General features: G+C 46.8%; 2 protein-coding genes across 5 annotated transcripts in view; one reads left to right on the forward strand and one right to left on the reverse strand.

Annotated features, from left to right (window-relative positions):
* GAMT (guanidinoacetate N-methyltransferase) lies at positions 1-23341 on the forward strand. 4 transcript variants are annotated; one of them, XM_083364791.1, is made up of 7 exons: positions 1-647; positions 6989-7134; positions 8308-8371; positions 10053-10120; positions 10868-11039; positions 13313-13423; positions 13783-13805. In XM_083364791.1, exons 1-5 carry the CDS (start codon positions 479-481, stop codon positions 10976-10978), a joined length of 558 nt encoding a protein of 185 aa, XP_083220917.1. In that variant the 5' UTR covers positions 1-478; the 3' UTR covers positions 10979-11039; positions 13313-13423; positions 13783-13805. The 4 variants fall into 4 exon arrangements, with proteins under 4 accessions (XP_083220917.1, XP_083220915.1, XP_083220914.1 ...); XM_083364789.1 differs by lacking the exon at positions 10868-11039 and adding an exon at positions 22638-23341 and having other exon boundaries at positions 13-647; positions 13783-14530; XM_083364788.1 differs by lacking the exon at positions 10868-11039 and adding an exon at positions 16573-16598 and having other exon boundaries at positions 13-647; positions 13783-14530.
* NDUFS7 (NADH:ubiquinone oxidoreductase core subunit S7) overlaps positions 17460-26674 on the reverse strand; it is a 25796-nt gene continuing 16581 nt past the window's right edge. The window contains exons 5-8 of the mRNA XM_083364887.1: positions 24463-24642; positions 23362-23408; positions 21411-21499; positions 17460-17708 (exon numbers count right to left, since the gene is read on the reverse strand). Coding sequence (XP_083221013.1) covers positions 17611-17708; positions 21411-21499; positions 23362-23408; positions 24463-24642 — 414 coding nt within the window. The 3' untranslated portion in view covers positions 17460-17610. The remainder of the gene's footprint in view (positions 17709-21410; positions 21500-23361; positions 23409-24462; positions 24643-26674) is intronic.

Here is a 26674-nt window from a genome sequence, read left to right on the forward strand (position 1 = left end):
GGTGACCAAAACTGGATGCCGTATTCCAAGTGTGGCCTTCCCAAGGCATTGTAAAGTTATATTAACACCTCACGTGACCTTGATTCTACCCCTCTGTGAATGCAGCCGATTTCATTTGTCTGAAATGGTATAATAGGGTCTCCTGCTTGAACAGGGGGTTGGACTAGAAGACCTCCAAGGTCCCTTCCAACTCTTGTTCTTCTGTTTTTCTGCTTTATCCCAGCCAATAGCAATAGCCACTCAAGCTATTGACGATCTGCAATTGTTCTGTTTCCCCAGAAGATGTCCCCTTCTCCTGCCCCACTTCCAAGTGGGAATTGCAAACTCCCCTCCTTCCCCTGTTAACTCCCCTTTGCTCTCTCAGCTCCCCCCTCTCCCGCTCCACCCCCTGAGCTATTTCAAGCTAAACAGAAGCCCAGCAGCTCCAGCCTCTTCCCACCCTTCTCTCCCCTTCCAGCCCTGGCTTAGACCTTCCGGCATGGCTTGTCCCATCTTTTTGGAAGGGGAAACCTGTAAGGCTTCTTGGGAGGCAGCCGCTGCGGGCTACAATCCAGCAGACACTCACTTGGAAATCATGGGAAAGCCGGTAATGGAGCGCTGGGAAAGCCCCTACATGCATGCCTTGGCCAGCGTGGCTGCTTCACAAGGTAAGCTCAACCCCCGGAAGGTCTTCTGCAGCCTCCATACAGGTAGGCCTCGGCTCACGACCAAAACAACTGAGAGCAAAATTTCTGTGGCTAAGCAAAACATTTGCCAAGTGAGTTTCCAGCCGTTTTATGACCTTCCTTGCCGCAGTTGTTAGGTAGCCACAGAAGGAATTAGGTATCAGCACCTTTGCCTGGCTAATAAAGTTCTAATGTTGTAGTTTTAAAAAAGTATTAACGTGGAATTTTGGAAAGCACGGTGATCTTTTCCCCATCATTGACAAAAATGTCCGCGGTTGGGTCTAGGTCTGTATATATTGCTGGAATTGGGTATGTCTAGTTTAATGAAGATAGGGACACGGTGGCTCAGTGGGTTAGGACGCTGAGCTTGTCGATCAGAAGGTCGGCAGTTTGGCGGGTCGAATCCTGAGTGCCGCGTAGCAGTGAGCGCCTGTTACTCGTCCCAGCTTCTGCCAACCTAGCAGTTCGAAAGCACGTAAAAATGCAAGTAGAAAAATAGGGACCACTACGGTGGGAAGGTAACAGCGTTCCGTGCGCCTTTGGCGTCTAGTCATGCCGGCCACATGACCACGGAGACGTCCTCGGACAAGCGCTGGCTCTTCGGCTTTGAAACGGAGATGAGCACCGGCCCCTAGAGTTGGAAACGACTAGCACGCATGTGCGGGGGAACCTTTACCTTTACCTAGTTTAATGAAGAGAAGGACGAGGGGTGACATGATAGCAGTGTTCCAATATCTCAGGGGCTGCCCCAAAGAAGAAGCAGTCAAGCTATTCTCCAAAGGGCCTGAAGGCAGAACAAGAAGCAACGGATGGAAACTAATAAAGGAGAGAAGCAACCTAGAACTAAGGAGAAACTTCCTGACAGAACAATTAACCAGTGGAACAACCTGCCTCCAGAAGTTGTGCATGCTCCAACAGTGGAAGTTTTTAAGAGAGACTGGACGGCCATTTGTCTGAAATGGTATGGGGTTTCCTGCCTGAGCAGGGGGTTGGACTAGATGACCTCCAAGGTCCTTCCCAACTTTTATTATTATTATTATTATTATTATTATTATTATTATTATTATTATTATTATTATTATTATTATTATTATTAATCAACTAGTCACTCAAGTGAGATGGGTGGTGTAGAAATTGGATAGATAAATAAACAAACTTCTGCTGAATATGTAACAAATGCAGCCAGCACACCATTATTTTTTTTACACACTCCACTTTGACACACATTGTCATCCTTGCTCAGTTTGTCTGTCTATGTGTTTGCTGAAAGCAGATTTATTACAGATGGTCCTCAGCTTATGGCCAGAATGGAGCCCAGAATTTCTGTGACTAAGAGAAACATTTGCAAAGTGATTTGCCCCATTTTACGACCTTTCGTGCCACAGTTGTTAAGTGAATCACTGCAGTTGTTAAGTTACCCACAGGGCTGTTAAAGTGAATCGGGCTTCCCCATTGACTTTGCAGGCCAGAAGGTCGCAAAACGTGATCACATGACCCCGGGGCCCTGCAACCGTCATAAATACATGCCAGTTGCTAAGCATCTGAATTTTTGATCAAGTAACCAGGGGGATGCTGCAGCGGTCGTAAGTGTGAAAAACGGCCATATGTCACTTTTTTTCCAGTGCCATTGTAATTTGTAATCACTAAATGAACTGTTGTAAGTCGAGGATTTACCTGGATCACCTCATCTTTGTCTTAGCTCCTGGCGCTTAATTTCCTGGGCTTGCTACATCCTACCCCTTTTCTGCAGTTTGCATGACATTCCTTAACCTGATAGGGAATAGGGTGATTGGTAGGGACATAGAGATATTCTTGGGGTCTTTTGCTCTTAGAATAGAATAGAGCTGGAAGGGACCTTGGAGGTCTTCTAGTCCAGCCCTCCGCTCAAGCAGGAGAACCTACACCATCTCAGACAAGTCCAGTCTCTTCTTAAAAACCTCCAGTGATGGAGCGCCCACGGTGTCTGGAGGCAAGCTGTTCCACTGGTTAATTGTCCTCACTGTTAGGAACTTTCTCCTTAATTCCAGGTTGCTTCTCTCTTTGGTCAGTTTCCATCCGTTGCTTCTTGTCCTGCCCTCCGGTGCTTTGGAGAATAATAATGCGCTCGTGACCTCTCGCCTGGACTACTGCAATGCTCTTTACATGGGGCTTCCCTTGAAGACCACTCGGAGGCTCCAACTGGTACAGAATGCGGCCGCGAGAGTTGTCTTGGGAGTTTCCCGGTACTCCCATGTTACACCTTTGCTCCGCGAGCTACATTGGTTACCAGTTGTCTTCCGGGTGAGATTCAAGGTTTTGGTTATGATCTTCAAGTCCTTACATGGCATGGGTCCGGGGTACCTCGGGGACCACCTGCTGCCGGCGTCAACTTCCCTCCGCCCTGTGCGTGCCCACAGAGAGGGCCTCCTCAGGGTGCCTCCGGTCAGAGAATGTCGACTGGTGGCCCCCAGGAGGAGGGCCTTCTCTGTGGGCGCCCCGGCTCTATGGAACCAACTGCCGGTTGAGCTCCGGATGGCACCGGACCTTCGCTCCTTCCGGCGCGGTCTGAAGACCCATTTCTTTGAACAAGCTGGTCTGGCCTGATGGGGGACGTTAGGGTTTTTTAATGGGTTTCTTATATTGTTATTGTTTTTTATCTGGGCACTTGTTTAATTCCCTTTTAATTTTTGTATTTGCTATTTATATATGCCCTGTTCACCGCCCTGAGTCCTTCGGGAGAAGGGCGGTATACAAATTTAATAAAATGAAATGAAATGAAATTTGACCTCCTCTTCCTTGTGGCAGCCCCTCAGGTACTGGAAAACTGTTATTATGTCACCCCTATTTGGTCAAACAAGTTCCCCACCACCCACCCCCATAACCATGGATGCTGACACCCATCGGAGTCAAGTTCCTGGCCTGAGCAGCCTTCCCGTTCTCTGCCCTGCAACCGAGATAAGAATAGCTCTGTGGTGAAAAGTCTCTCCAGAAAGGCTGGGGAATGGGTGGGTGTTTCAGGGGTCTCGCCCTTTGCTGACAGCTGCAGGCTGAGGCTCAAGATAAGGGCTGCTGCCTTGCTGAGGCAAAGGTCTCTTCCAACCTCTTAAGACACCGGCTTTCTGCAAAATGGCGACCGGGCTTAAGCATACACAGCAGCCTGAGGAGGAGACGGTTCCATAGGAATTGCAGAAAATGTCTGTGTGTGTGTTGTGTGTGTGTTGTGTGTGTGTGTGTGTGTGTGTGTGTGTGAGAGAGAGAGAGAGAGATAGAGATAGAGAGAGGTATATGTAGTCCTCAACTTACAGCAGCTTGTTTAGTGACCGTTCAAAGTTACATCACTGAAGAAAAGTGACTGATGGCCAGTTTTCACACTTAGGACTGTTGCAGCATTCCCCCAGGGTCACGTGATTAAAATTTCAGACGCTTGGCAACTGGCTCATATTTATGACAGTCGCAGTGTCCCGGGGTCATGTGATCCCCTTTTGTGTCCAGCGAAGTCGGTGGGGAAGCCCGATTCACTTAACAACTGTGTAACTAACTTAACAACTGCCTCGATTCCCTCACCTACCGCGGCAAGAAAGGTCGTAAAATGGGGCAAAGCGCGGTTAACAAAGGTCTCGCTTAGCAGCATAACGTTTGGGCTCAGTTGTGGTCGTAAGTCAAGGACTTACCTGTAATGGAGTAATGGAGAAAAGGGTTCAGCCCCTGGTTCAGAATAGGAGCTTATGCTGCAGAAAGCAAGAACGTAGGTAGAGTTTCCTTTTACCGGATTTATTGCACCAGGATCGGCAATTGGATTACCTTCCGGTTAGAATAAAATTTTCCTCCTGGGTTGCAAGTCGTTCCACTGGTTAATTGTCCTCCCTTAATTCCAGGTTGCTTCTCTCCTTGATTAGTTTCCATCCATTGTTTCTTGTCCTTCCTCTTTGTGGCAATCTCTCAAATAGCGAAATGTTGCTATCATGTCACCCCTAGTTTTTCTTTTCCCTACACTAGCCATGCCCAGTACTGCAAGCGTTCTTCATATGTTTTAGTCTCCGGGCCTTTAATCATCATAGTTGCTCTTCTTTGCACTTTTTCCAAAGTCTCGACATCTTTTTTTTATTGAAAAGTTTTTCAATACATTTTATCTTTAACAAAACAACCCCTCCCAACCCACCCATCCCCTTCCCAACCCAGCCCAACCCTCCCCCCCTCCCCTTCCCCCCTCCCCGACTTCCCAGAGCTAAATACAAGGTATAAAAGTAAAAACAATCATAATCTACCATATGCTAACAACAATGAGTTATTAAGTCTATCGCACTTTAACTCTTGTAAAATGACTACAAGCAATATAAATATCACATCAATACTTATTCAAATGCTAAATGAAACTTTTTAGTCCCATATTTATTCTGGATGTAATCAATCCATTTTTTCCACTCCACAATATATCTCTGTTGCGAATGGTCCTTCAAATACGCCAAAATCTTTGCCATTTCTGCCAGGTTGGAAACTTTTAGAGTCCATTCTTCTTTGTAATGTGGTGACCAAAACGGGATGCAGTATTCCAGGTGTGGCCTTACTAAGGCTTTATAAAGAGGTACTAATACTTCATGTGATTTTGATTCTATGCCTCTCTGTATACAACCAAGGATTGTATTAGCTTTTTTGACTGCTGCCGCACACCACTGGCTCATGTTTAAATGATCGTCCACTAGGACTCCAAGGTCCCTCTCACAGTTACTGTTTTTGAGCCAGGTTTCACCAAATCTGTACTTAAACCTTTGGTTTTTTTTCCTGCCCAGGCGTAAAATCTTGCTTTTCTCCACATTAAATACCATTTTGTTGGATAGGGCCTATTGTTCAAGTCTGTCAAGATCCATTTAGCGTCATCTGCAAATTTGATGAGTTCCCCTTCTGTTCCCTCATCTAAGTCATCTACAGGTAATTCTCAACTTAACATCCATTCATTTAGTGATCATTTAAAGTTACAACGCCACTGAAAAAACTGACTTATGACCATGGTCGTAAGTGGTGGCACAGTGGTTAAGAGTGCAGTACTGCAGGCTACTTCCGCTGACTGCCATCTGCCAGCAGTTCGATCCCCAAATCATAAAAAGGCTATTATTCCCCACCCCTGATGTAGGTGGACGTGAACAGGGCCATGACAGTAACGTATCTGACTTTGCGTTCAGCTTGGAAGATACTTTACAAAGCTTAGTTAGCAGCACCTCGCCAGCCATGCTGGGTTATTTCAAAACAAAAACAGGGCTAAATCTGGCTTGCACACGGAGTGGGAAGTCCAGAAGTGGCTGGATGCGCAAACCACTTTTGCACCAAGAGAACTACACAGTTGTATCCACCAAGTCACCAGGAGCTGAGCCTGACACCCAGTACAGGTGGTCCTCGACTTATGAGCACAACTGAGGCCAACATTTCTGTTGCTAAGGTAGAAAGTTGTTCAGTGGGTTTCGCCACATTTTATGACCTTCCTTGCCACAGTTGTGACGTAAATCACTGCAGCTGCTAACACCACAGTTGTGAAGTGAATCTGGATTTCCCCATGGACTTTGCTTGCCAGAAGGCCGCAAAAGGGGATCACATGACACACACCCCGGGACCCAGCAACCATCATAAATATGAGTCAGTTGCCAAGCATCTGAATTTTGATCATGTGACTCTAGGGACGCTGCAAGGGTTGTGTGAAAAATGGTCGTCAGTCTTGGATGCCAGATTTTTAGGACTACAGGCTTACAACTTCTCATTTAATGACTGTTCTAAGTTACAACGGCAAGTGACTGATGACCGTTTTTCACACAGCCCTTGCACATTAAGCCCTGCTTTTGTTTTTAAATAACCCAGCATGGCTGGCAAGGTGCTGCTAACTAAGCTTTGTAAAGTCTCCTCCAAGCTGAACTCGGATAAGTTACTTCATTTGTCTCTTTCTGCCAGACTAGGCTGCAGTTCTCTGGTTCCTTTCCAAGAATTAACCTGATCTGACCTTTCTTACGTTTTTGGGTTTTTTTAGGATAAGAAACAGATTCAAGAAAGATAGAAATTCTGCTTTATGAACAGGGGCTCCAGTAATCCAATTCTGAAAGAGACTGAATTTTCTTGTTTTCTTTCTTTTATGCCCAAGAGAGTCAAGGCTGGACCATCTTGAGTTTCTTTCTAACCTTTTCTTGAGAGAAATCACGTATTTGTAAATTTTCGGGGACGTAGTTTCTCCAAGATCATCTCTGTGGTCTAGCTAACCAGATGTAAACCGCTCAGGGCCTCTTTAGATAGCGAGATGGGCAGCATATAAATTCAATCAGTCATTCAATCAATCAATCAATCATTCAATCATATCTTCCTTTCAGGAGGCCGGGTGCTGGAGGTCGGCTTTGGCCTGGCCATCGCTGCCAGCAAAATCGAAGAGTTTGACATCAAGGAGCATTGGATCATTGAATGCAACGAAGGAGTCTTCCAGAGGCTGCAGGAATGGGCGAAAACACAGCCTCACAAGGTTGGGGCAGAGGGGCCTGGCGAGAGAGAGGGCACGAATGACCAGCAGGAAAGGAAGCACCGCCCACCTGCTATGATGTCATCGTGCAAATCATGTAGATGACATCATGCAGGTTATTTCCAGGGTTCTATCCGAATGCATGATGGGACCCAAGCAGGGGCCCAAGAGCAGTGAATGGGGAAGGGAAGTGAGGTAACCATGTCCATACGTTGGTGGTCCCAAGCTGGGCAGTGTGAACAGGCGGAGGGGAGGGCATGGGAAGCATTTTAGAAGGGATTCTCCTTAGTTTTCCAGAGAGTAAAAGTAAAGGAGGGGAGAGACAGTTTGTTAAAGTGTCAGCCTAGAAACCAGGAGACTGTGAGTTCTAGTCCCGCCTTAGGCATGAAAGACAGCTGGATAACTGGGTCAATCAGCAGGAGATTGTGAGTTCTAGTCCCGCCTTAGGCATGAAAGACAGCTGGATAACTGGGTCAATCAGCAGGAGATTGTGAGTTCTAGTCCCGCCTTAGGCATGAAAGACAGCTGGATAACTGGGTCAATCAGCAGGAGATTGTGAGTTCTAGTCCCGCTTTAGGCATGAAAGACAGCTGGATAACTGGGTCAATCAGCAGGAGACTGTGAGTTCAAGTCCTGCCTTAGGCATGAAGGATGGTTGAGTGACTTTGGGTCAATCTTTCTCTCTCTCAGCTCAACCCACCTCACAGGGTTGTTGTGAGGAAATTGGAGGAAGGAGTACTAGGTATGCTGTTCGCTGCCTCGAGTTGCTTAGAAAGTAATAGGATAAAAATCTAATAAATAAAAATACTTTCAGTCTTGCCAAATTCTTTTAATGCAACCTTACAATAAATAAAAAGTTAGAACTCCTGGTGGTGATTCTTGGCTGGTCTACCTCACAGGGCTAACAGTGGGCGACTTCAAGCCCTGAAGGAATGGTGTTTCTGCCAGGGAGGACTCAGGTCTGAGTCTGGATTGCTGAGAGCCATGATCTGAAGGCTATATTTTGTGTTTTCTTTTTTTCCCCTCATTTACTTGCATTGCAAATATTTTTATTTTTATTTTTACGAAGACACTGTTGCCCTTACAATACGAGCATGTTTTTCCGGCATCACAGCTTGCCTCTCCATTGATTGCACTCCATCTCCTCCTTGACTCTCCCCCCACCCCCACCCCCAGGTTGTCCCATTGAAAGGGTTGTGGGAAGACGTCGCACCAACCTTGCCGGATGAACATTTTAACGGTAAGCAACAGGGTTGCCTCCATTACTCTGGGTAATTGTTTCCCAACTTTAGCGATTTTACGACCTGTGGACTTCAACTCCCAGAATCCCTGGGTTTACAGCAGGGGTGGGCAAACGTGGCAACTTTATGACCTGTGGACTTCAACTCCCAGAATTCCTGAGCCAGGAACTCTGGGAGTTGAAGTCCACAGGTCATAAAGTTGCCAAAGTTGCCCACCCATGGATTACAAGTGCTTTTGAGCTCTTGATCTAACCCAGGGCTTTTCAACCTTTTCACCCATTGTGCCACTTTTAGGATATGGCAACATCAGAGTACCACTTCGCCTAAGCAAGGGGTCAAAAACTTGATGACCCCCACCCTCCAAAAAAGGAAAAAAGTGATGAAGTACAGGTAGTCCTCGACTTACAACAGTTTGCTTAGTGACTGTTCAAAGTTACAATGGCACTGAAAAAAGTGCCCCTCAAGCCACAGCCGAGCAAGACACCTGCCTGCCCACCCAGCGGCACTCTTCTTCCTGTCCGAGGTTTTCATTGTTGTGAACATTTCTGTTGAGGATTGGCAGCGGGGGTGGGGTGGGGGGTATTTGGTTTTTATTCCTCCCGTCTGCTGGGTGGTGGCAGCAGGTTTTGGTCACTTCACATGACCCTGGGACACTGTGACCGTCATAAATATGAATCAGTTGCCAAGCATCTGAATGTAAATCACAAGACCCTGGAGATGCTGCAACATTCCAGCTGATCAGCGCTTCTTCCGGGGTCAGCAGAAGCGACAGGATCAGCGCCGAGCTCCAGCTGGAGACTGGCGCTTCCACTGAGCCCTGACAGCCCTGCAGTTCCAGTCATCTCTCGCTCAGGCTTGTGCGGTGCTACCACCGGTTCAGCTCATTCCCCTCCCCCGTTACCACTTTTCTAGGATGGCCGTGTACCACCTGCCAGGTGCCAATGTACCACAGGTGGTACCCATACTATTGGTTGAAAAGGCCTCATCTAGCTGATAAAAGATAGGATAGAATAGAATAGAATAGAATAGAAAAGAATAGAATAGAATAGAATAGAATAGAATAGAATAGAATAGAATAGAATAGAATAGAATAGAATAGAATAGAATGGAATGGAATGGAATGGAATGGAATGGAATGGAATAGCAGAGTTGGAAGGGACCTTGTGTGGGTCATCTAGTCCAACCCCCTGCCCAAGCAGGAGTCCCTACACCAGGGGTAGGCAACCTTGGCTCTTTAATGACTCGTGGGCTTCAATTCCCAGAATTCCTCAGCCAGCCATGCTGAGGAGAAAGGGAGAGGTTTCCATGCTGAGCCATGCCGGCTCAGGAATTCTGGGAGTTGAAGACCACGAGTCATAAAAGAGCCAAGTTTGCCTATCCCCGCCCTACACCATTTCTGACAGATGGCAGTCCAGTCTCTTGAAAGCCTCCAGTGATGAAGCATCAACAACATCTGAAGGCAGTCTATGACAGCGCATTGACACAGGCAAACTGGACTGAAGACAAAGAAGGCTCCTCCCATGTTCCTGAGTTTTGGCCACGGTGGCTGGGGCTCATGGGTTGGAGGAAAACCTCCAGAAGTTCATTTGGGGAGCACCCCATTCCCAGACGGTGAAAAACGATCATGATACCATAATGCATTTCTTTCTTGAGATCCAAAGATCTGTTTCTCACATGCAGGAATTCTCTACGATACGTACCCCTTGTCAGAAGATACCTGGCACACCCATCAGTTTGACTTCATCAAGGTGAGATCGGCACCACTGAAAATTTACCCCTGTTCATCTGACTGAGAACGCTGGGGATTGTCGCCGTGCAACATACCTGGGGTGAGGTCTGATGGGGAAAGCTGCTTTTAAGGGTTGAAAGCTCCATTCAAGGTAGAAAAAGAACAATTTAGAAAGTTGGGCCAGCTAGAGTGGACACGCTCTGGATCCCATCTGTTAAGCAGTGCTATTTTTCCGGGATACCTGGGGTCACCTAGCTTGCTAATGAAACATTTGCAAGAAAACCACTAAGCTTAGAGAGCAGCAAAGATCCAAAGGTGAGCTCACCTGGATTGAGTTTTTATCTGTTTTTCAGCTTGGGAGGTTTCCCCCCCCCCACTCCTAGTTAAGGAAACAGCAACAGGGCCTGTTTCAGGTTTATGACAGCAGTTGTGTACCAAGGAGCAAATGGTCAAACCTGTTTGCCTCTCCTGGAGGACGTGGCCTAACCTTTGTCCAAAGGAAGGAATGCGGTGCGCCTGACCACTTGAGTTCAGCCAGCTGCACCTTGTCGCTCGGGCCTACCTGAAGGCTGTCCTTGCTCGGTCCTGGCTCTCATTTGCCGAGGCTGACTGGGAGTGTCCCTGCTCCTGCTTTGAGGAAGACGAGGAATATGGGTCTCTTTTGGGCCAAGAAAGGAGCTAGAACAGCCTTTCTGTATGGGTTCGCAAGAGGTTGTTATTGTTATTGCAACAGCAATCGCACTTAAGACTTATTACCGCTTCACAGGGCTTTTTACAGCCCTCTCGAAGCGGTTTACAGAGTCAGCATATTCACACAAACACACACCCAAACAATCTGGATCCTCATTTTACCGACCCTGGAAGGATGGAAGACTGAGTCAACCTTGAGCCGGTCAGGACTGAATTGTCAAATTGCCGGCAGCCGGCAGGCAGCCAAAGTAAGCCTGTAGTACTGCATTCGGAAATAAAACGGATTTTCAGAGTTTGCGATAATGAGGCGGGCAGCAGTGGGCCTGTTGACGTGTCACGACTTGGCTGGGGTTGGGTGGGGAAAAAAAAAAAGGATGGCGTAGGTTAGAAGTGAGTCACACAGGGAAACTTGTGTGTTTTGTGAGTTTTATTTGGGGGATTTTCCTGAAATTTGTAAATCATTTCAAGGGTTCTCCCACTGGTCTTCCAAAAGATTGAGGAAGGCTGGGTATGATCAACTGATCCGGAGGCATGACGCTTGGCACTGTGCCCTCCCATAAATCCCACTTAGGCTGGCCAAAGTCAAAGTGCCATGGGCACTGCAGTCCATCAGCTCCATAGGAGACCCGGCTGATTCTCTCCTGCTTGCCACGATGTAATTTTTTTTTCAGCCCCCTCCTCATTCAGGGCAGTCAGTTTGCCATTGATTGTACCTCCTTGCCGTACCTGTATTTTGCCCTCTGGGGTCACCCATATCCCAACTTCTCCTTCAAACTGCTCTGTATCTCCAGATGTGGCCAGGGGTACCTGCATGACAGAAGCCAGGATGGCGGCCACAACTGTGGGATAAAAGCTGTTCTTTTTTTTACCTGCACTGAGCAAAGTCAAGCTGGCAATCACAAACATGTGATCAACCGTAGTTTTTAATGTGCACTGTAATTGCAGAGTTGTGGCACCATTTTGACTTTTTTTGATGCCTTTGAACGCTTGGCTAGGAAAAAAGGTGCAATCAAATAAGTCACAATGGCAACGGCGGCTGTGTCATTGGTGCCTTACCCTTTTTTTTACGTGTGTCATGATTACATGATTGTAGTTGCAATCTTGACTTTTTTGACCTTTGGGTCAAAAAAAAAAAAGATGGGGTCAACAAAGTCAAAATGGCAATCCTGAGAATATGATTGAAAGGCCAATCTGGTTCGGGAGCAGAACCCCACTTTCCAAGGGTCAGGCAGCTCCCCAAACCAAGAAAGACATGTTGAGATTCTTTTCAGCAGCTTCCTTTATGGTTCCTGTCTATGCACAGAAATTTTGCCAAACAAAAGCAAACACCTTGAATTCCATTGACTCTTTGTTGTTGTTAGTTGCGAAGTCGTGTCCGACCCATCGTGACCCTATGGACAACGTTCCTCCAGGCTTTCCTGTCCTCTACCATCTTCTGGAGTCCATTTAAGCTCACGCCTCCTGCTTCAGTGACTCCATCCAGCCACCTCATTCTCTGTCGTCCCCTTCTTCTCTTGCCCTCGATCTTTCCCAGCATTAGGCTCTTCTCCAGTGAGTCCTTCCTTCTCATTAGGTGGCCAAAGGATTTGAGTTTCAACTTCAGGATCTGGCCTTCTAAAGAGCAGTCAGGGTTGATCTCCTCTAGGACTGACCGGTTTGATCGCCTTGCAGTCGGAGGGACTCGCAGGAGTCTTCTCCAGCACCATAGTTCAAAGGCTTCAATTCTTTGATGCTTAGCCTTTCTTATGGTCCAACTTTCACAGCCATACACTGCAACTGGGAAGACCATAGCCTTGACTATTCACACTTTTGTTGGCAGGGTGATCTCTGCTTTTTAGTGTGCTGTCTAGATTTGCCACGGCTTTCCTCCCCAGGAGCAAGCGTCTTAATTTCTTGGCTAAAGTCCCCATCTGGGGTGATCTTGGAGCCCAGGAAAATACAATCTGTCACTACCTCTATTTCTTCTCCATCTATTTGCCAGGAATTGAGAGGGCTGGATGCCATGATCTTGGTTTTCTTAATGTTAAGTTTCAACTTAATGTTTAGTTTCAATCCCAAGGATAGTACCATTGACTCTTATCTAGCACCAATTTATGCTGGGGAACCGTTAGGGAGGTGTCGTCTTCACCCTCTTTCTCCCACATAAACTATCTGAACTGTCTCTTGCTCCTCCGGAATGCAGTCCCTCCCTCTGGGAATCCAGACTACATTCCACCACACCAAGCAACAGATTCTGGGGCATTCCCTATCTATAGGAAAAGGACAGGTAGAGCCTGGGGGTGCAATCAAGAGAGGAATCAGCCTGGAGTTATTACATTCCCACAAGCGGTCTAAATCCAACCCCTCTTGAATTCCGTTGACTCTGATCTAGCACCAATTTAGCGCTGACCGTTAGTTGACCAGATTCTTGCGTACAAGCATGAACAATAAATCTACTTCACTGGAGTTTAATGTGTGGTCCTTATTCTTCACGCCTAACGCTGTCCCCCCCAAAATGCCACTCCTCCTTTTCTCCCCGTAGGCTCACGCCCATCGCCTCCTGAAGCCAGGTGGGGTCTTCACCTACTGCAACCTGACTTCCTGGGGGGACCTGTTGAAGAGCAAGTATTCGGACATTGAAAGGATGTTTCAGGTGAGCGCCGGGAAAGGCTGCAGTGCAGGAGACTTCACTGAATGGACAACCCATCCCTAGTCCAGCACCTTCACTACCACAATGCACAATTACCCTGTGCTGCCATGTGGCTTGCAAGAAAACCTGCCGAATGTGCGGTGGCTTGCTTGAAGGAGAAACATGAGACGTTCTGTCCACTTCTGGGGCCTTCTCCCTTCTCTTTTGGACTGCGCTTGTGAGAATGCTACTAGCTTGAGAAAAAGTAGACTCTCCTTGCCTTGACAGGTCATGCAGACCCAGCCAGTTATGGTTTATTTAAACTGTGGCTTAGCGTGTTGCGTGAACACAGAGTAAATCTCCCTTTGATATTTTTTCCTTAGGAAACACAAGTTACCCACTTGGTTGAGGCTGGCTTTGAGTCTAAGAACATCCACACTACCGTTATGGACCTGATTCCTCCAGCTGATTGTAGATACTACGCCTTCCCCAAGATGATTGTGCCTGCCATCCTCAAATAGATCTCCCAGGGAGAAAGATCTCTCAGGATCAAACAAGAGATCGCTGTGTTGGCAAGAGACGCCACCAGTCACAGGAAATGTTGTTCTCTCGTGCCAGATGGGAGAGGTGAAAACTAATAATGTGTGAAAGAACCACTTTAGATAAGAGTTTTCCCTTGCTAAGAATTTATTTTAACCAGCATTTTCAAAACTTTTGTGTCAGAGCATGCACAGTCTTATTGCGCTGAGGTAACCCAGGAGTAAATACAGTAAACAGCGGTTTGTAATTAAATGGTGGTTTATATTACACTATATCGACAAATATACACTGGAAATAAAATACATGTGGTGAAACAGCAAACTCCAATACACAGCAATTACAGCAATCAAACAGACCAGAAAGACTCCAGCAAAAAAGTTCCCTTTTACTCGGACTCTTAAAGGGATACACACATTTGCTTAGTCATTCCTATTGCATCATCCACATTATATTACACCAGCTGGTTAGCCTTTAAATTATTACCTTGACACTTTGTGTCTTTCTCTCTCAGCCTTGTCCCTCCAAATAGGTCTGCAATCAACATCTGAACATCTGAGCTTTCACAAGTGCCTCATCTAGAGATGAGATGGGGTGAGCCTAACCATCTGTACGCGTGTCATAGAATCAAACCTTTCCTGAAAAACCAGAAAGATTTTAGTCCTTGCGATTCTGAATATAATGGAAACTGGCTGGGAATGAGACAAACCAGGTGGATGATAGGCAATCCTTGATTTGCAGGATCCAATCTGGGTCAGTCAGTGGGACCCAACATTTTATCTTCCAAGCTTGCGAACTCGTACCGGAGCCTATCTTCAGGGAACTTCTCTCTAGCAGAGTGTGAGAATAGGAATAGGAATAGAATTGAATTGAATTGAATTTGGAAGGGACCTTGGAGGTCTTCTGTTCCAACCCCCTGCTCAGGCAGGAAACCCTATACCATTTCAGACAACTGGTTGTCTAATCGCTTCTTAAAAATTTCCAGTGTTAGAGCATTTACAACTTCCGGAGGCAAGTTGTTCCACTGATTAATTGTTCCCACTGTCAGAAAATTTCTCCTTCGTTCGAGGTTGCTTTTCTCCTTGATTAGAATTTCCATTCATTGCTTCTTGTCCTGCCTTCAGGTGCTTTGGAGAATAGCTTGACTCCCTCTTCTTTGGGGCAGCCCCTGAGATATTGGAAGGCTGCCGTCATGTCCCCCCTAGTCCTTCTCTTCATTAAACTAGACTTCCTTTCATTAAACTGTTGTTTTCATTAAACGAGATGTCATTAAACTAGATGTCATTACACGAGACTTCATTACACTAGACTTCATTAAAGTAGACTTTAGGCCCGTAGTGGCGAACCTATGGCACGTGTGGCCACAGGTGGCACGCAGAACCCTCTCTGTGGGCACGCATGCCATCGCGCCAGCCCTAGGCCTTCAGCTGGGTTTTATAAAACCTTTTCGCTTTAGGCCTCCACCGCCGTGTGCAAAAAAAAAAAAGTTCAATCAATTTTAACTTCTTGTGGGGAAAAAAAAAAGAACTCGCAAAGTTGGAATTGATTGAACTTTTTAGTCCCACCCAGTCTGCTATTACACTGGAGCCACGCCCACTCAATGGGCCACACCCACCCAATGGGCCACGCCCACCCAGCACCCGATGATACATAAGTGGGTTTTGGGTTGCAGTTTGGGCACTCTAAAAGGTTCGCCACCACTGCTTTAGGCTGTTCTCTGTGTGGTATTTATATGATGCCTCTTGGATGTGGCTTTTTAGATGTTGATTAGGGTGTTGATGCTTAACAGCACACACACTGCTAGAGAGATGTTCCCACAGGATGGGCTCCAGCAGTAGTCCGAAAGCTTGGAAGACAAAACCTCTGGTCCTGATGATTGACCCAGATTGGATCCTGAAGCATTATCCTGGGAAGTGTATATTCGCCAATCCTAGTTTTATGACCCTAATCATTTGGGGGAAAAGCAGATGCTGTCTTCAATCATGAGTTCTCGGAAAAAGAAATCACATTACAGGCAGTCCTCAGCTTACAACGGTAATAATGAAGCTTGCCCATTGTGCCTGTAAGTCACGACGGTCGCACAGTGGGTTCACCCATGCGACTTTTATGATCTTTATTTTTTGCAGCCGTCGTTAAGTCAGCCCGTTGCTTGCTGCGGGGCGCTTTTGTCGAAAAAGGGAAGCGAAACGGCAGCGTTCAACAAAAACGTTGCAGGATGCTGCGAATGGCCATAAAACGCATCTCACTAGCTGAGCGCCCGAAACGAAGTCACGTGACCGTGGGATGGGAGAACCCTTGGAACCATATTGTACCCACCTTTGGGGAGGTTCATTGTAACTTTGAATGGTTGCTAAGTGACCAGTTGTAAGTCGAGGAGCACCTGTACAATAATACAAAGCTTGGCTTCTTGCTTTGGAATTAGTATTATAGAGAAAAGTGGCTGAACCAAGCTGATCTTTTCAACAAAGGCTAGGCTTTCTTAAGTTTGTAAAAGGGAGACCACTAGGAAATCCCAGAAGGGCAGGGTAGGCTGGGAAGTAAATAAAAATCCATCTCCGAAGAAGGCAATAGGTAACCCCTGCTACTGTGTGTTATGTTAACTAAAATGTAGTCTGAGTATGTCCATGTGTTCCCAGGACTCAACCTTGACTTGAGGAAAACTGTCTTACATGTGAACCCAGCCTGGTGGGTTAGTAATCATTTCATTCATTCATTCATCAGTCAGTCCGTCATTTCTATTCTGCCTTTATTATTTTTACAAATAACTCCAGGCAGCGAATATATCAAATTTATCTGGCTTCTCCTAGTTCCTCAACAACTACCCTGTGAGGTGGGTTGGGCTGAGAGAATGACTGGCTCAAAGTCTCCCAGGTGGCTTTCATGGCTAAGGCGGGACTAGAACTCCAGATCTCTTGCTGATTGGCCCAAAGTCACCCAGCCAGCTCTCATGCCTAAAGTGGGATTAGAACTCAAAGTCCCCTGATGATTGGCCCAAGTTTTTCCAACTGGCTTTCATGGCTACCGTCCCTGGCTTTTTCGCCTGGTGCCTTAACCACTAGACCAGGGGTAGGCAACCTCGGCTCTTTTATGACTCATGGACTTCAACTCCCAGAATTCCTGAGTCAGCTATGCTGACTCAGGAATTCTGGGAGTTGAAGTCCATGAGTCATAAAAGAGCCGAGGTTGCCTACCCCTGCACTAGACCAAACTGGCTTTCTAATCATGTTTTATTCTTTTGGATTATATCTACTGCAAGCTAGTCCCTTGTAAATTGCTCCCAAAAAATAAATCATGATTTGGCATGAGAAATGAACCTAGTCAGATTAAGATTCAGTTTGCATTTAGCTTTCCAACTGTCTTAGGTTTAGCATTTGAAAAAAAAAAACCCCTCCTAGCAATTGAGCCCAGAAAGTCACAAGTGCTACTTGTGCATCATCGGTTTTTTAAAGCGTATACTCCTCTTCCTCCTCCTCCCACCCACTTCCATACTGTGCTCAATATTTCCCAAGGAAAGAAATGGAAAGGGGAGACCACTCAAAGCACCAAACTCGTTTCTCCACATACAATCATTATAAGTTTATTGACAAAGTTTATACACAGCAGTTTTAACATGTGCGCTACAGCTACAGTTAGGGCGGCCATTTTTTATCATGGCAGCTTGCAAAAAAAACCCGTTACTTCCTATACCAGATCTGGAGAGCTTTGGCTCGTTTAATCTTCCTCTGGAGCTGCAGGATCCCGTACAGGAGGGCCTCAGCAGTAGGAGGGCAGCCTGCAAGAGGCAAAACTTTAGAGGATCTCAGAAAGGTGGAGGGAGGGGGGGAAAGATCTTAAAATCCCCAGGCCACAGGAAAGGGGTCTCCCTTTATCCAGCTCTCCATCATACTGTAAATTGCTCAGAGACGTAGAAAAGCCTCTTGAGCAGGGTTTTTCAACCAGTGGTACGGGTACCACTTGTGGTACATTGACACCTGGCAGGTGGTACGCGACTATCCTAGAAAAGTGGTAGCGGGGGAGGGGAATGAGCTGAACCGGTGGCAGCACTGCACAAGCCTGAGCGAGAGACGGCTGGAGCTGCAGGGCTGTCAGTGATCAGCGGAAGCGCCAGGATCCGCACCAGGCTCCAGCTGGAGCTCAGCACTGATCCTGGCGCTTCTGAGCCCAGAAGAAGCGCCGATCAGCTGGAATGTTGCAGCATCTCCAGGGTCTTGTGATTTACATTCAGATGCTTGGCAACTGATTCATTTTTATGACGGTCACAGCGTCCCAGGATCATGCGAAGTGACCAAAACCTGCTGCAACCACCCAGCAGAGGGGGGAAAATAAAAACCAAACACCCTCCCATCCCCCACCCCCCCGCTGCCAATCCTCAACAGAAATGCTCACAACAATGAAAACCTTGGACAGGAGGAAGAGCGCCACCGGGCAGGCAGGCAGGTGTCTTGCTCGGCTGTGGCTTGGGGGGCACTTTTTTCAGTGCCATTGTAGCTTCGAACAGTCACTAAGCGAACTGTTGTAAGTCGAGGACTACATGTACTTCATCACTTTTTTTTGTCAAGTTTTTGACACCTTGCTAGGCGACTGGTGGTACTTGGATGTTGCCATATTCTAAAAGTGGTACAATGGGTGAAAAGTCTGAAAAGCCCTGCTCTAGAGTTGGCAACTATATCGGTCAGTGATGGTGAACCTTTTAGAGACCAAGTGCTCAAACTGCAACCCAAAACCCACTTATTTATCACAAAGTGCCAACACGGCAATTTAATCTGAATACTGAGGTTTTAGTTTAGAAAAAAAAACCTCATACATTAACATCTTTTGTCTTAAAAGACAAACACCATAACAAAGCTTTTAATGATACAAACAACTTTTTTAATGAAAGGTAAAAGTTTGCCTTTGGCATGCTTTTGAACAATTAATGTGATTTTTTTTGCTGCTGTATGCATGCTGATAATTTGTCTAACCTTGGCTCATACTTTGTAAGTTTGAGAGCAACACGTGCAGCACTCAGGTCATCTATTAGTCTGTTTCTGGTGTCAGATTTGATATGATTCAAAGCTGAAAACAGCGTGCTCGCTCCGGAAGCTTGCTTTGGCTAGGAAGGGGCTTGAGAAATGGCTTTTTCCTGCGAAAACTTAGCCAAAGAGTGAGGTGCGCGTGCCCACAGAGAGGGCCCCGAGTGCACACTTTGGCACGGGTGCCATAGGTTCGCCACCACTGATATAGGTAGCTCTCGACTTACAACCATTCCCAATACAGAAGAATATAATTATTTGTAGTTCAGTGTTGAAATGAGGGGTCCTTGGTGCTCACTGAGCTTGGTCGTTTTCTTGCAGACATTTCATGACCAAAGTAGGCAACATGATCAGTGCTAGCAAGGAGTGCTCAGAGCAAACCCTGCTCCCTTCTAGCACTGATGATGTTGCCCAATTTGGGTCATGAAAGGTCTGCAAGGAAACAACCAAACTCAGGGAGCACCAAGAATCCCTCATCACAACCATTTGTTTAGCGACCAAAGCTACAACAGCCCTGGAAAAAAGGGACGTGCAACTAGTCCTGGCATTTACGACTATCATAGCATCTCCCCGATCAAAATTTGGGTGCTTGGCACAACTGGCCATGTATTTATGGGGTATTTATTCACATGATCGTTATTTGCGACCTTCCCAACTGGCTTCCAGCAAACGACATCAGTGGGGGAGGCCAGATTTGCCTAACAGTATGTTTCACTTATCAACTGCAGTGACTCGCTTAACGACCAGGGCAAAAAAAAGGGCTATAAAATCGGGCATATTTCTTAACAAGGGAAATTCTGATCTGAGTGGTGTTAAGTCAAGGGCTACCTGTAGGTCTGCAATATCAGTAGTCCTCGACTTATGACCAAAATTGAGACCAAAACTTCCGTTGCTAATGAGCAAGACAGTGGTTAAGTGGGCAGCACCTGGTTTTACAATCTTGTTTTTTACCATGGTTGTTAAACAGATCACTGTCAAGCGAATCGTGCAGTCATTAAGCGAAGCTGGCTTCTCCCCCCCCCCCCCCCCGCTGACTTTGCTTGTCAAAGCGGGTTGGGAAGGTCACAAATGGTAAAATAGAGGCCGGTTTCTCAGCCCGTTAAATTTTGGTTGCTTGGATGCTGCAATGGTTGTGTGAGGACGGATCAAAGGTCGCTTTTTTCAGCGCTATTGTAACTTTGACCGGTTGTAAATTGTATTCCCTGTGACTTGTACATAATCACAGCACACAGCCAATCCCAGCTCTTTGCTTCCTCCTCCTGGTTGTCTGAATCTTGGGGCAGGAGAGCAAAGGTTAACATTTTCTAAACTCCTTGGGCAAGGGAAAAGTGGGGCGTTAAAGACCCCCTATCAGTCTGCATTTTTAAAAAATGGTTGTAACAAAGGTTCCTGACAACTTACTTGCTTCCTATAACAGTAGTTCTCAGCCTTAGCAACTTTAAGATGTCTGGACTTCAACTCCCAGAATTCCCCAGCCAGCAATGCTGGCTGGGGAATTCTGGGAACTGAAGCCCAGACATCTTAAAGTTGCCACGGCTGAGAAACCCTGATATATACTAAGCAGAAGAGTCACATACTCTATACAGGTAGTCCTCATCTTACAATAGTTCATTTACTGACTCTTCAAAGTTACAACGGCACTGAAATAGGTGACCTATGACCATTTTTCAGAGCTACAACCTTTGCAACGTCCCCACAACCCTGCGATCAAAATTCCGGCGCTTGGCGACTGGTTCATGCTTGTGACTGTTGCTGTGTCGCAGGGGTCACGCGATCCCCTTTTGCAACCTTCTGACCAACAAAGTCAATGGGGGAAGCCAGATTCACTCAACAACCAGGTTATTCACTTACCAACCGCAGCGATTCACTTAACAACTGGGGCAAGAAAGGTCGTCAAATGGGACAAACCCCACTTAACCAATGTCTCACTTAACAACAGAGGTTTTGGGCTCCATTGTGGCTGCAAGTCGAGGGCCACCTGTATTATTGCTTCCAACATGCTTTCTGGAATTCCTTGTCAAGTATTGAAGTGAGGTCTGGATTCAGTGGTAGAATTCTACCGGTTCCGCAGAAGTGGTAGTTAAATTCTGCTGAGTTCAGAGAACTGGCTGAATGCAGAGTTCTAGGCCTCGGAGGCTGGGAGGAGGCTGTCCAGGCCTAGAACAGCCCGCCGGAAGTGTATGGATGCCACTTCTGGAAGTCCGTTGTAGGCCTCGGAGGCTGGGAGGAGGCCGTCCAGGCCTAGAACAGCCCACCGGAAGTGCATGGATGCCACTTCCGGAAGTCCGTTCTAGGCCTCGGAGGCCCAGGCCATGCATCTAATAAGAGAACCAGTTGTTCAGTTATTTGAATCCCACCACTGTCTGGATTCTAAGAGTTTTATCTGGACACACAAATGACCATCCCTTGTTCAGTTTGGGGAAGACAAACTAGGAAAAGAGCTCTTGATGCCTTTCCTTTACCTGGCACATAGATGTCCACGGGCACAATCCGGTCACAGCCCCGCACCACGGAATACGAATAGTGATAGTAACCTCCACCATTGGCACAGCTGAAGAAAACAAGAGGAACAGTGTTGGGATCATTGGAAAAGCAACCCTTTGCAATCGTGGAAGCCTGTTTCCTTCTGGACGACAGTCCACGATAAGATAAGGGTGGGGGCTCGGTTTCCGAGCACGTGGGTTGGCGTCCGAATGTTTTGTGGCCAGGCTAGGTAACATCTTCAGCCGCGTTTAGGGGATGTTTGTGCCAGTGCTCTTTTGACCCATCTCAAGACCCTCACTCGACACACCCACATCGGAAACCCTTATAAACAGAAGAACACCAACACTGAAAGATGTTACCTAGCCTGGTTCGGAGACCAACCCAGAAGCTCGGAGAATGAACCTTCACCCTCATCCTACATCTGAGCTAAAGATATTCACCACTATTGCAAAGATAAGATGAGATGAGATGAGATTTATTGTTATTTTTTACTATGAGCATACTGGCCCACATTAAAAATTAAATTCTGTTGCCTGCTCTCAAAAGTGTGTATGTGTGTGTGTGTGTGTGTGTGTGTGTGTTATATCTCCATATCATACATATACACATCTACACACACACACACACATTCTTTTGAGAGCAGGCAACAGAATTTCATTTTTATTTTCATTTTTAATGAAATTCTTGGATATACTTGGATACATTATTATTATTATTAATTTTATTTATATACCGCCCTTCTCCCGAAGGACTCAGGGCGGTGAACAGGGCAGATGTATAAAATACAAAAAATACAAAAGTTAAAAGGAATTAAACATAATGCCCAAGTAAAAACGATAAATACAAATATTAAGAGCAATAAAAAACCCAACCCACCCCCTATCAGGCCAGGCCGGCTTGTTCGAATAAGAATGTCTTTAGATCGCGTCGGAAGGAGCGGAGGTCGGGCGCCATCCGGAGCTCAACCGGCAATCGATTCCATAAATCCGGGGCGCCCACAGAGAAGGACCTCCCCCTGGGGGCCACCAATCGACATTCTCTGATCGGTGGCACCCTGAGGAGGCCCTCTCTGTGGGAACGCACAGGGCGCAGGGAAGTTGATGGGAACGCACAGGGTGGAGGGAAGTTGATAAATATACTAAATATACTAAAAATTACTTGGATATAAGTATAAATATTAATCACTGTCCATTTTGAATACATAGCGGAAAGAAGAAACTTGAGAGTGGAATGAAACCATGACTGAATCCGGGGGTTCTGCTTCAGATACCACAGAGCCCCCTCCGCCCAGAAGGTAACAAGGAAAACAGGTCGTGAAGAGGACGGGGTCGTGTTGGAAAAATCAATTAAAAAAAATTATAAAAAAGAAAAGTGCAAAGATGCAATGAACAGTGAAACACGGTTCGCACAACGCATGTAACTGAACCAAGATTGAAGGGTCTAGTTTTAGCTCCAAGTAACTGATTTAAACTAATGTACACAAACACACGGATTTGGAATAAGCCAACCTTCTCAGATGTGGGATAAATTCTAAGAAAATTGATGTGATCTAAATTCTAGACACTCAAAAGTGTCCTTTTCAGTCAACCCTCCAAATCTCTCTGCAGTAGCACATACCCCCCTCACCTGCTATTTTTGGCCTCTAACTCTAACCCGCTCCCCCCCACACACACAAAAGCCCCCAAACAGTCTCCTTTGCAATGGCTGGGAAGACTTGTAATCTTGTTATTCCCAAATGACCAGAAATTCTGCACTGTAAGGAAATAAGGCTAAGTCGAGACACCTATGGAGAACGATGACCTGGGCAGTTGTGTTGTATAAATGCAGCTGCAGTGCTGAGAACAAACAAACAAACACACAAAAAATGAGAAAACGAAAAAGGGATGGGAGCCAGTCCTGAGGATAATAAAATACTGCGTGAGAACTTACCTCCCCATGGACACCACATAACGTGGCTCGGGCATCTGATCATAAACCTGCGAAGAAAGAAGTGTGAAGATTTGCATTCGATTTATTTATTTATTTATTTTAATCCCATTTATATCCCGCCCTTCTCGGAAGACTCAGGGCGGCTTAGACTCTAAGCACAAATCAATGCATGCCTACTTTAGACCATGGAGTGCTAGGACCCTAATAAGGTTGAAAAGCTACAATTTCTCCAATGTCTGGCTTAGAATGCAGCAGGGGCCAACATTATGAGTTGCTACTGGATTTTTCTCTCTCAAAGGATCATAGGGGTGATTTATTCCAGACTTTTTTTTTTCTCTGCAGCCCCAAGACAGATCTGTCCCGTTCTGAAGTCGTCATCTCTCTCTTTTTTTTTTTGGCTGGTTTTTCCCTCTATAGCAGAGGTGTCAAACTCAATTTCATTTATTTTATTTTATTTATTTTAATTCCATTTATATCCCGCCCTTCTCCGAAGACTCAGGGCGGCTTACAAGCTTTGAGGGCCGCATCAGCATTGCGGTTGCCCTCAGGGGGCCGGGTGGGTGTGGCCAGGGTGGGCGTGGCCTACTGGGTGGGCGTGGCCAGCTGTACCTCGTTTGCATCAAGGGGGCCTATGGGGGCCTGGGCAGAAGTGGGACAGATCTGAGGGTCTCTGGCAGAAGGAGGGTCTCTGGGCCAGGGCCAAGGCAGTGGGGGCCATTCCCTCACTGTTTCCAGCATGGCTTCACGGGCCGCATGAAACCACTTCGCAGGCCGGATCCGGCCCTCGGGCCTTGTGTTTGACATGTCTGCTCTATAGCAAGTTTGATCGCACTGCGTTCAGCAACGGGGCAGCCAAAGGGCTCAGGGCCCTGTCCGTCTGTCTGCTTGCTTTTCTGCCACTCTGCCTAATTCCTTTCGGATATTCCAGGAGGTTGGGAAGAACAAAAATGCAATGGAGGATCGGTTCAGAGAGATGAAACCTGATCCAGCCCCTTGCACTGCTGCTCCCTACTAGTTCTACAAACCTTTACCTCTGGTGTGAGCGGACAAAAGGCCACGCGGTTCCCTCCCTGAAGGGCTGAGTAAAGGCCATAGTTGTACCTTCCGGAGAGCTGGGGCCATCTTGTTGGTCAAAGTGCCGGCCACAATCATGACGTCGGCTTGCCGGGGACTGGCCCGGAAAACCACCCCAAAACGGTCCATGTCATAGCGGGGAGAGGCCATGTGCATCATCTCGACGGCACAACACGCCAAGCCGAAGGTCATTGGCCACAAGGAGCTCTGAAGGAAGGAAAGGGGAAGGAGGTGAATGTACGGCACAGTGGTCACCCTGCATCCCTCTTATGCCAAACAGCCCTGACCACGATTGCAGGCTAGCATTGCTTGGCCCTCACTGTTGTACCCTATCGTGGGTCCATGTTACTTGAGGGACCGTCTCACCCCACTGGGATTGGCCCGTACCACTCGTACAGGCAGAGGAGGCATGCTGTGGGTCCTGCCCTCTGGAACATCTTGTTTGACACCCCCCCCGTTGTGAGGTTGGCCCCCACCCACCTATTCTTTCATAAAGGCCTAAAGATCTTAGCTTGAGACCCCACTGGGGGAACAGCACAACGGAGGTGGTTGATTTGAGTAATAACAGATCCCACCTCTTCCCCACTGCGCCCCCACCCTCCCCACGTGTCCTTGATTTCTGGCTTTAATTTATTTAGGTTTTAACACAGATATACTTTTAAACTTTTTTACAAATCAATCAAAGACGCTACTGCAATCCCAAATATGCACTTAGTGATCCTGAGCTATAAACAAAGGATGATCTTTGCTGCCTCTAAGTCTACAACATGACCGTGTGGCGCAGCAATCGCTCTTCCACTCTTGCCTAAGTTACCGCTTAGGACAGCCCAAGATTTGTTCTAAATAAATCAGTATCTTCTTCACGCCCATGAGGACTAGGCACTTGTGATGTAAGCCAAATTAAAATGCGGCATTGCTGAAGCATCTTTATGCACTGGCAGAGTGCTGGATGCTGAGGAACATCGACAGACATTCTAACTGCAGCAGAAAGAGGATGGCCAGCGATAGCACATCGACCGATAATCCAAAGTTTGCAGAGAAGAGCAGAATTCCTCTTTGGCGTGGACAGTATTTCTCAATCTTGGCAACTTGAAGATAGGTGGACTTCAGCTCCCAGAATTCCCCAGCCAACCACGCTTGCCAGGTTTGAGAAGCTCCGGACTAGGAATGAAGAGCCACAAGGGTGGGGAAATATAGACAGGTCCTCGGTTTATAACCATAATCAGACTGGAATGTCTGTTGCTAACTATGATGGTTATTCAGTGAGCTGTGCCCACTTTTATGACTTTTTTTGCCGTGGTTGTTAAGCAAATCACTGCAGTTGTTAAATGAATCGTGCAGTCAGTAAGTGAATGCGGCTTCGAACATTGACTCCGTTGGTCTGGGAAGGTCACAAAGGGAGATCACACGAGGCCAGGGCGCCGCGGTTATGACATCCTGGTTGCCAAGCGCCCAAATTTTGATCACATGACTGCAGAAGATACTGGTAATAAGTTACAGGTAGTCCTCGACGTACGACAATTGAGCCTAAAATTTCTGTTGTTAAGTGAGCTTTGGCCCATTTTATGACCTTTCTTGCCACAGTTGTTAAGGGAATCACTGCAGTGACATGGCTGTTGAGCGAATCTGGCATCCCCACTGCCTGTCAGAAGGTTGTAAAAGGGGAGCCCACCAGCCCAGGACATGGCAACCGTCATAAATATGAACCAGCTGCTAAGTATCTGAATTTTGATCAGACGATCACGGAGATGCTGCAACGGTCATTACATGTGAAAAAGGGTCATAAGTCCCTTTTTTTCAGTGCCACTGTAACTTCAAATGGTCACTGTTGTAAGTCGAGGACTAACTGTAGTGAGAGGAAGGGACCAATGTTGATTTATAGTCATGCCTCCTCTAGTTCAGCACACACACACACACACACACACACACACACACACACACACACACACCAACCTTTCGGGCACCAGGGACCAGTTCCATGGAAAGAGGTTTACCGTGGACCAGAGGGGGTGTGTGGTTTCATATGCTGCCTGCATCCCACGGATGGGGCTTTGCCTGTTTGTGCAGACCGGTTGCTGGCATGCCACGGACCAGTGCTGGTCTACGGCCCAGGGGTTGAGGACCCCTTCTCTAATTCATTGAAAAGCAGGATGCAAGGCTGTCATTTAGAATAGAGGCATAACTGGTATCTAATGAATTTCAAACAAAGAGATGCTTTTAGTGGGAACCGGGGGGGGGA

The sequence above is a fragment of the Vipera ursinii genome, assembly GCF_947247035.1.
Source record: "Vipera ursinii genome assembly, chromosome: 1".
Lineage (NCBI taxonomy): Eukaryota > Metazoa > Chordata > Lepidosauria > Squamata > Viperidae > Vipera > Vipera ursinii.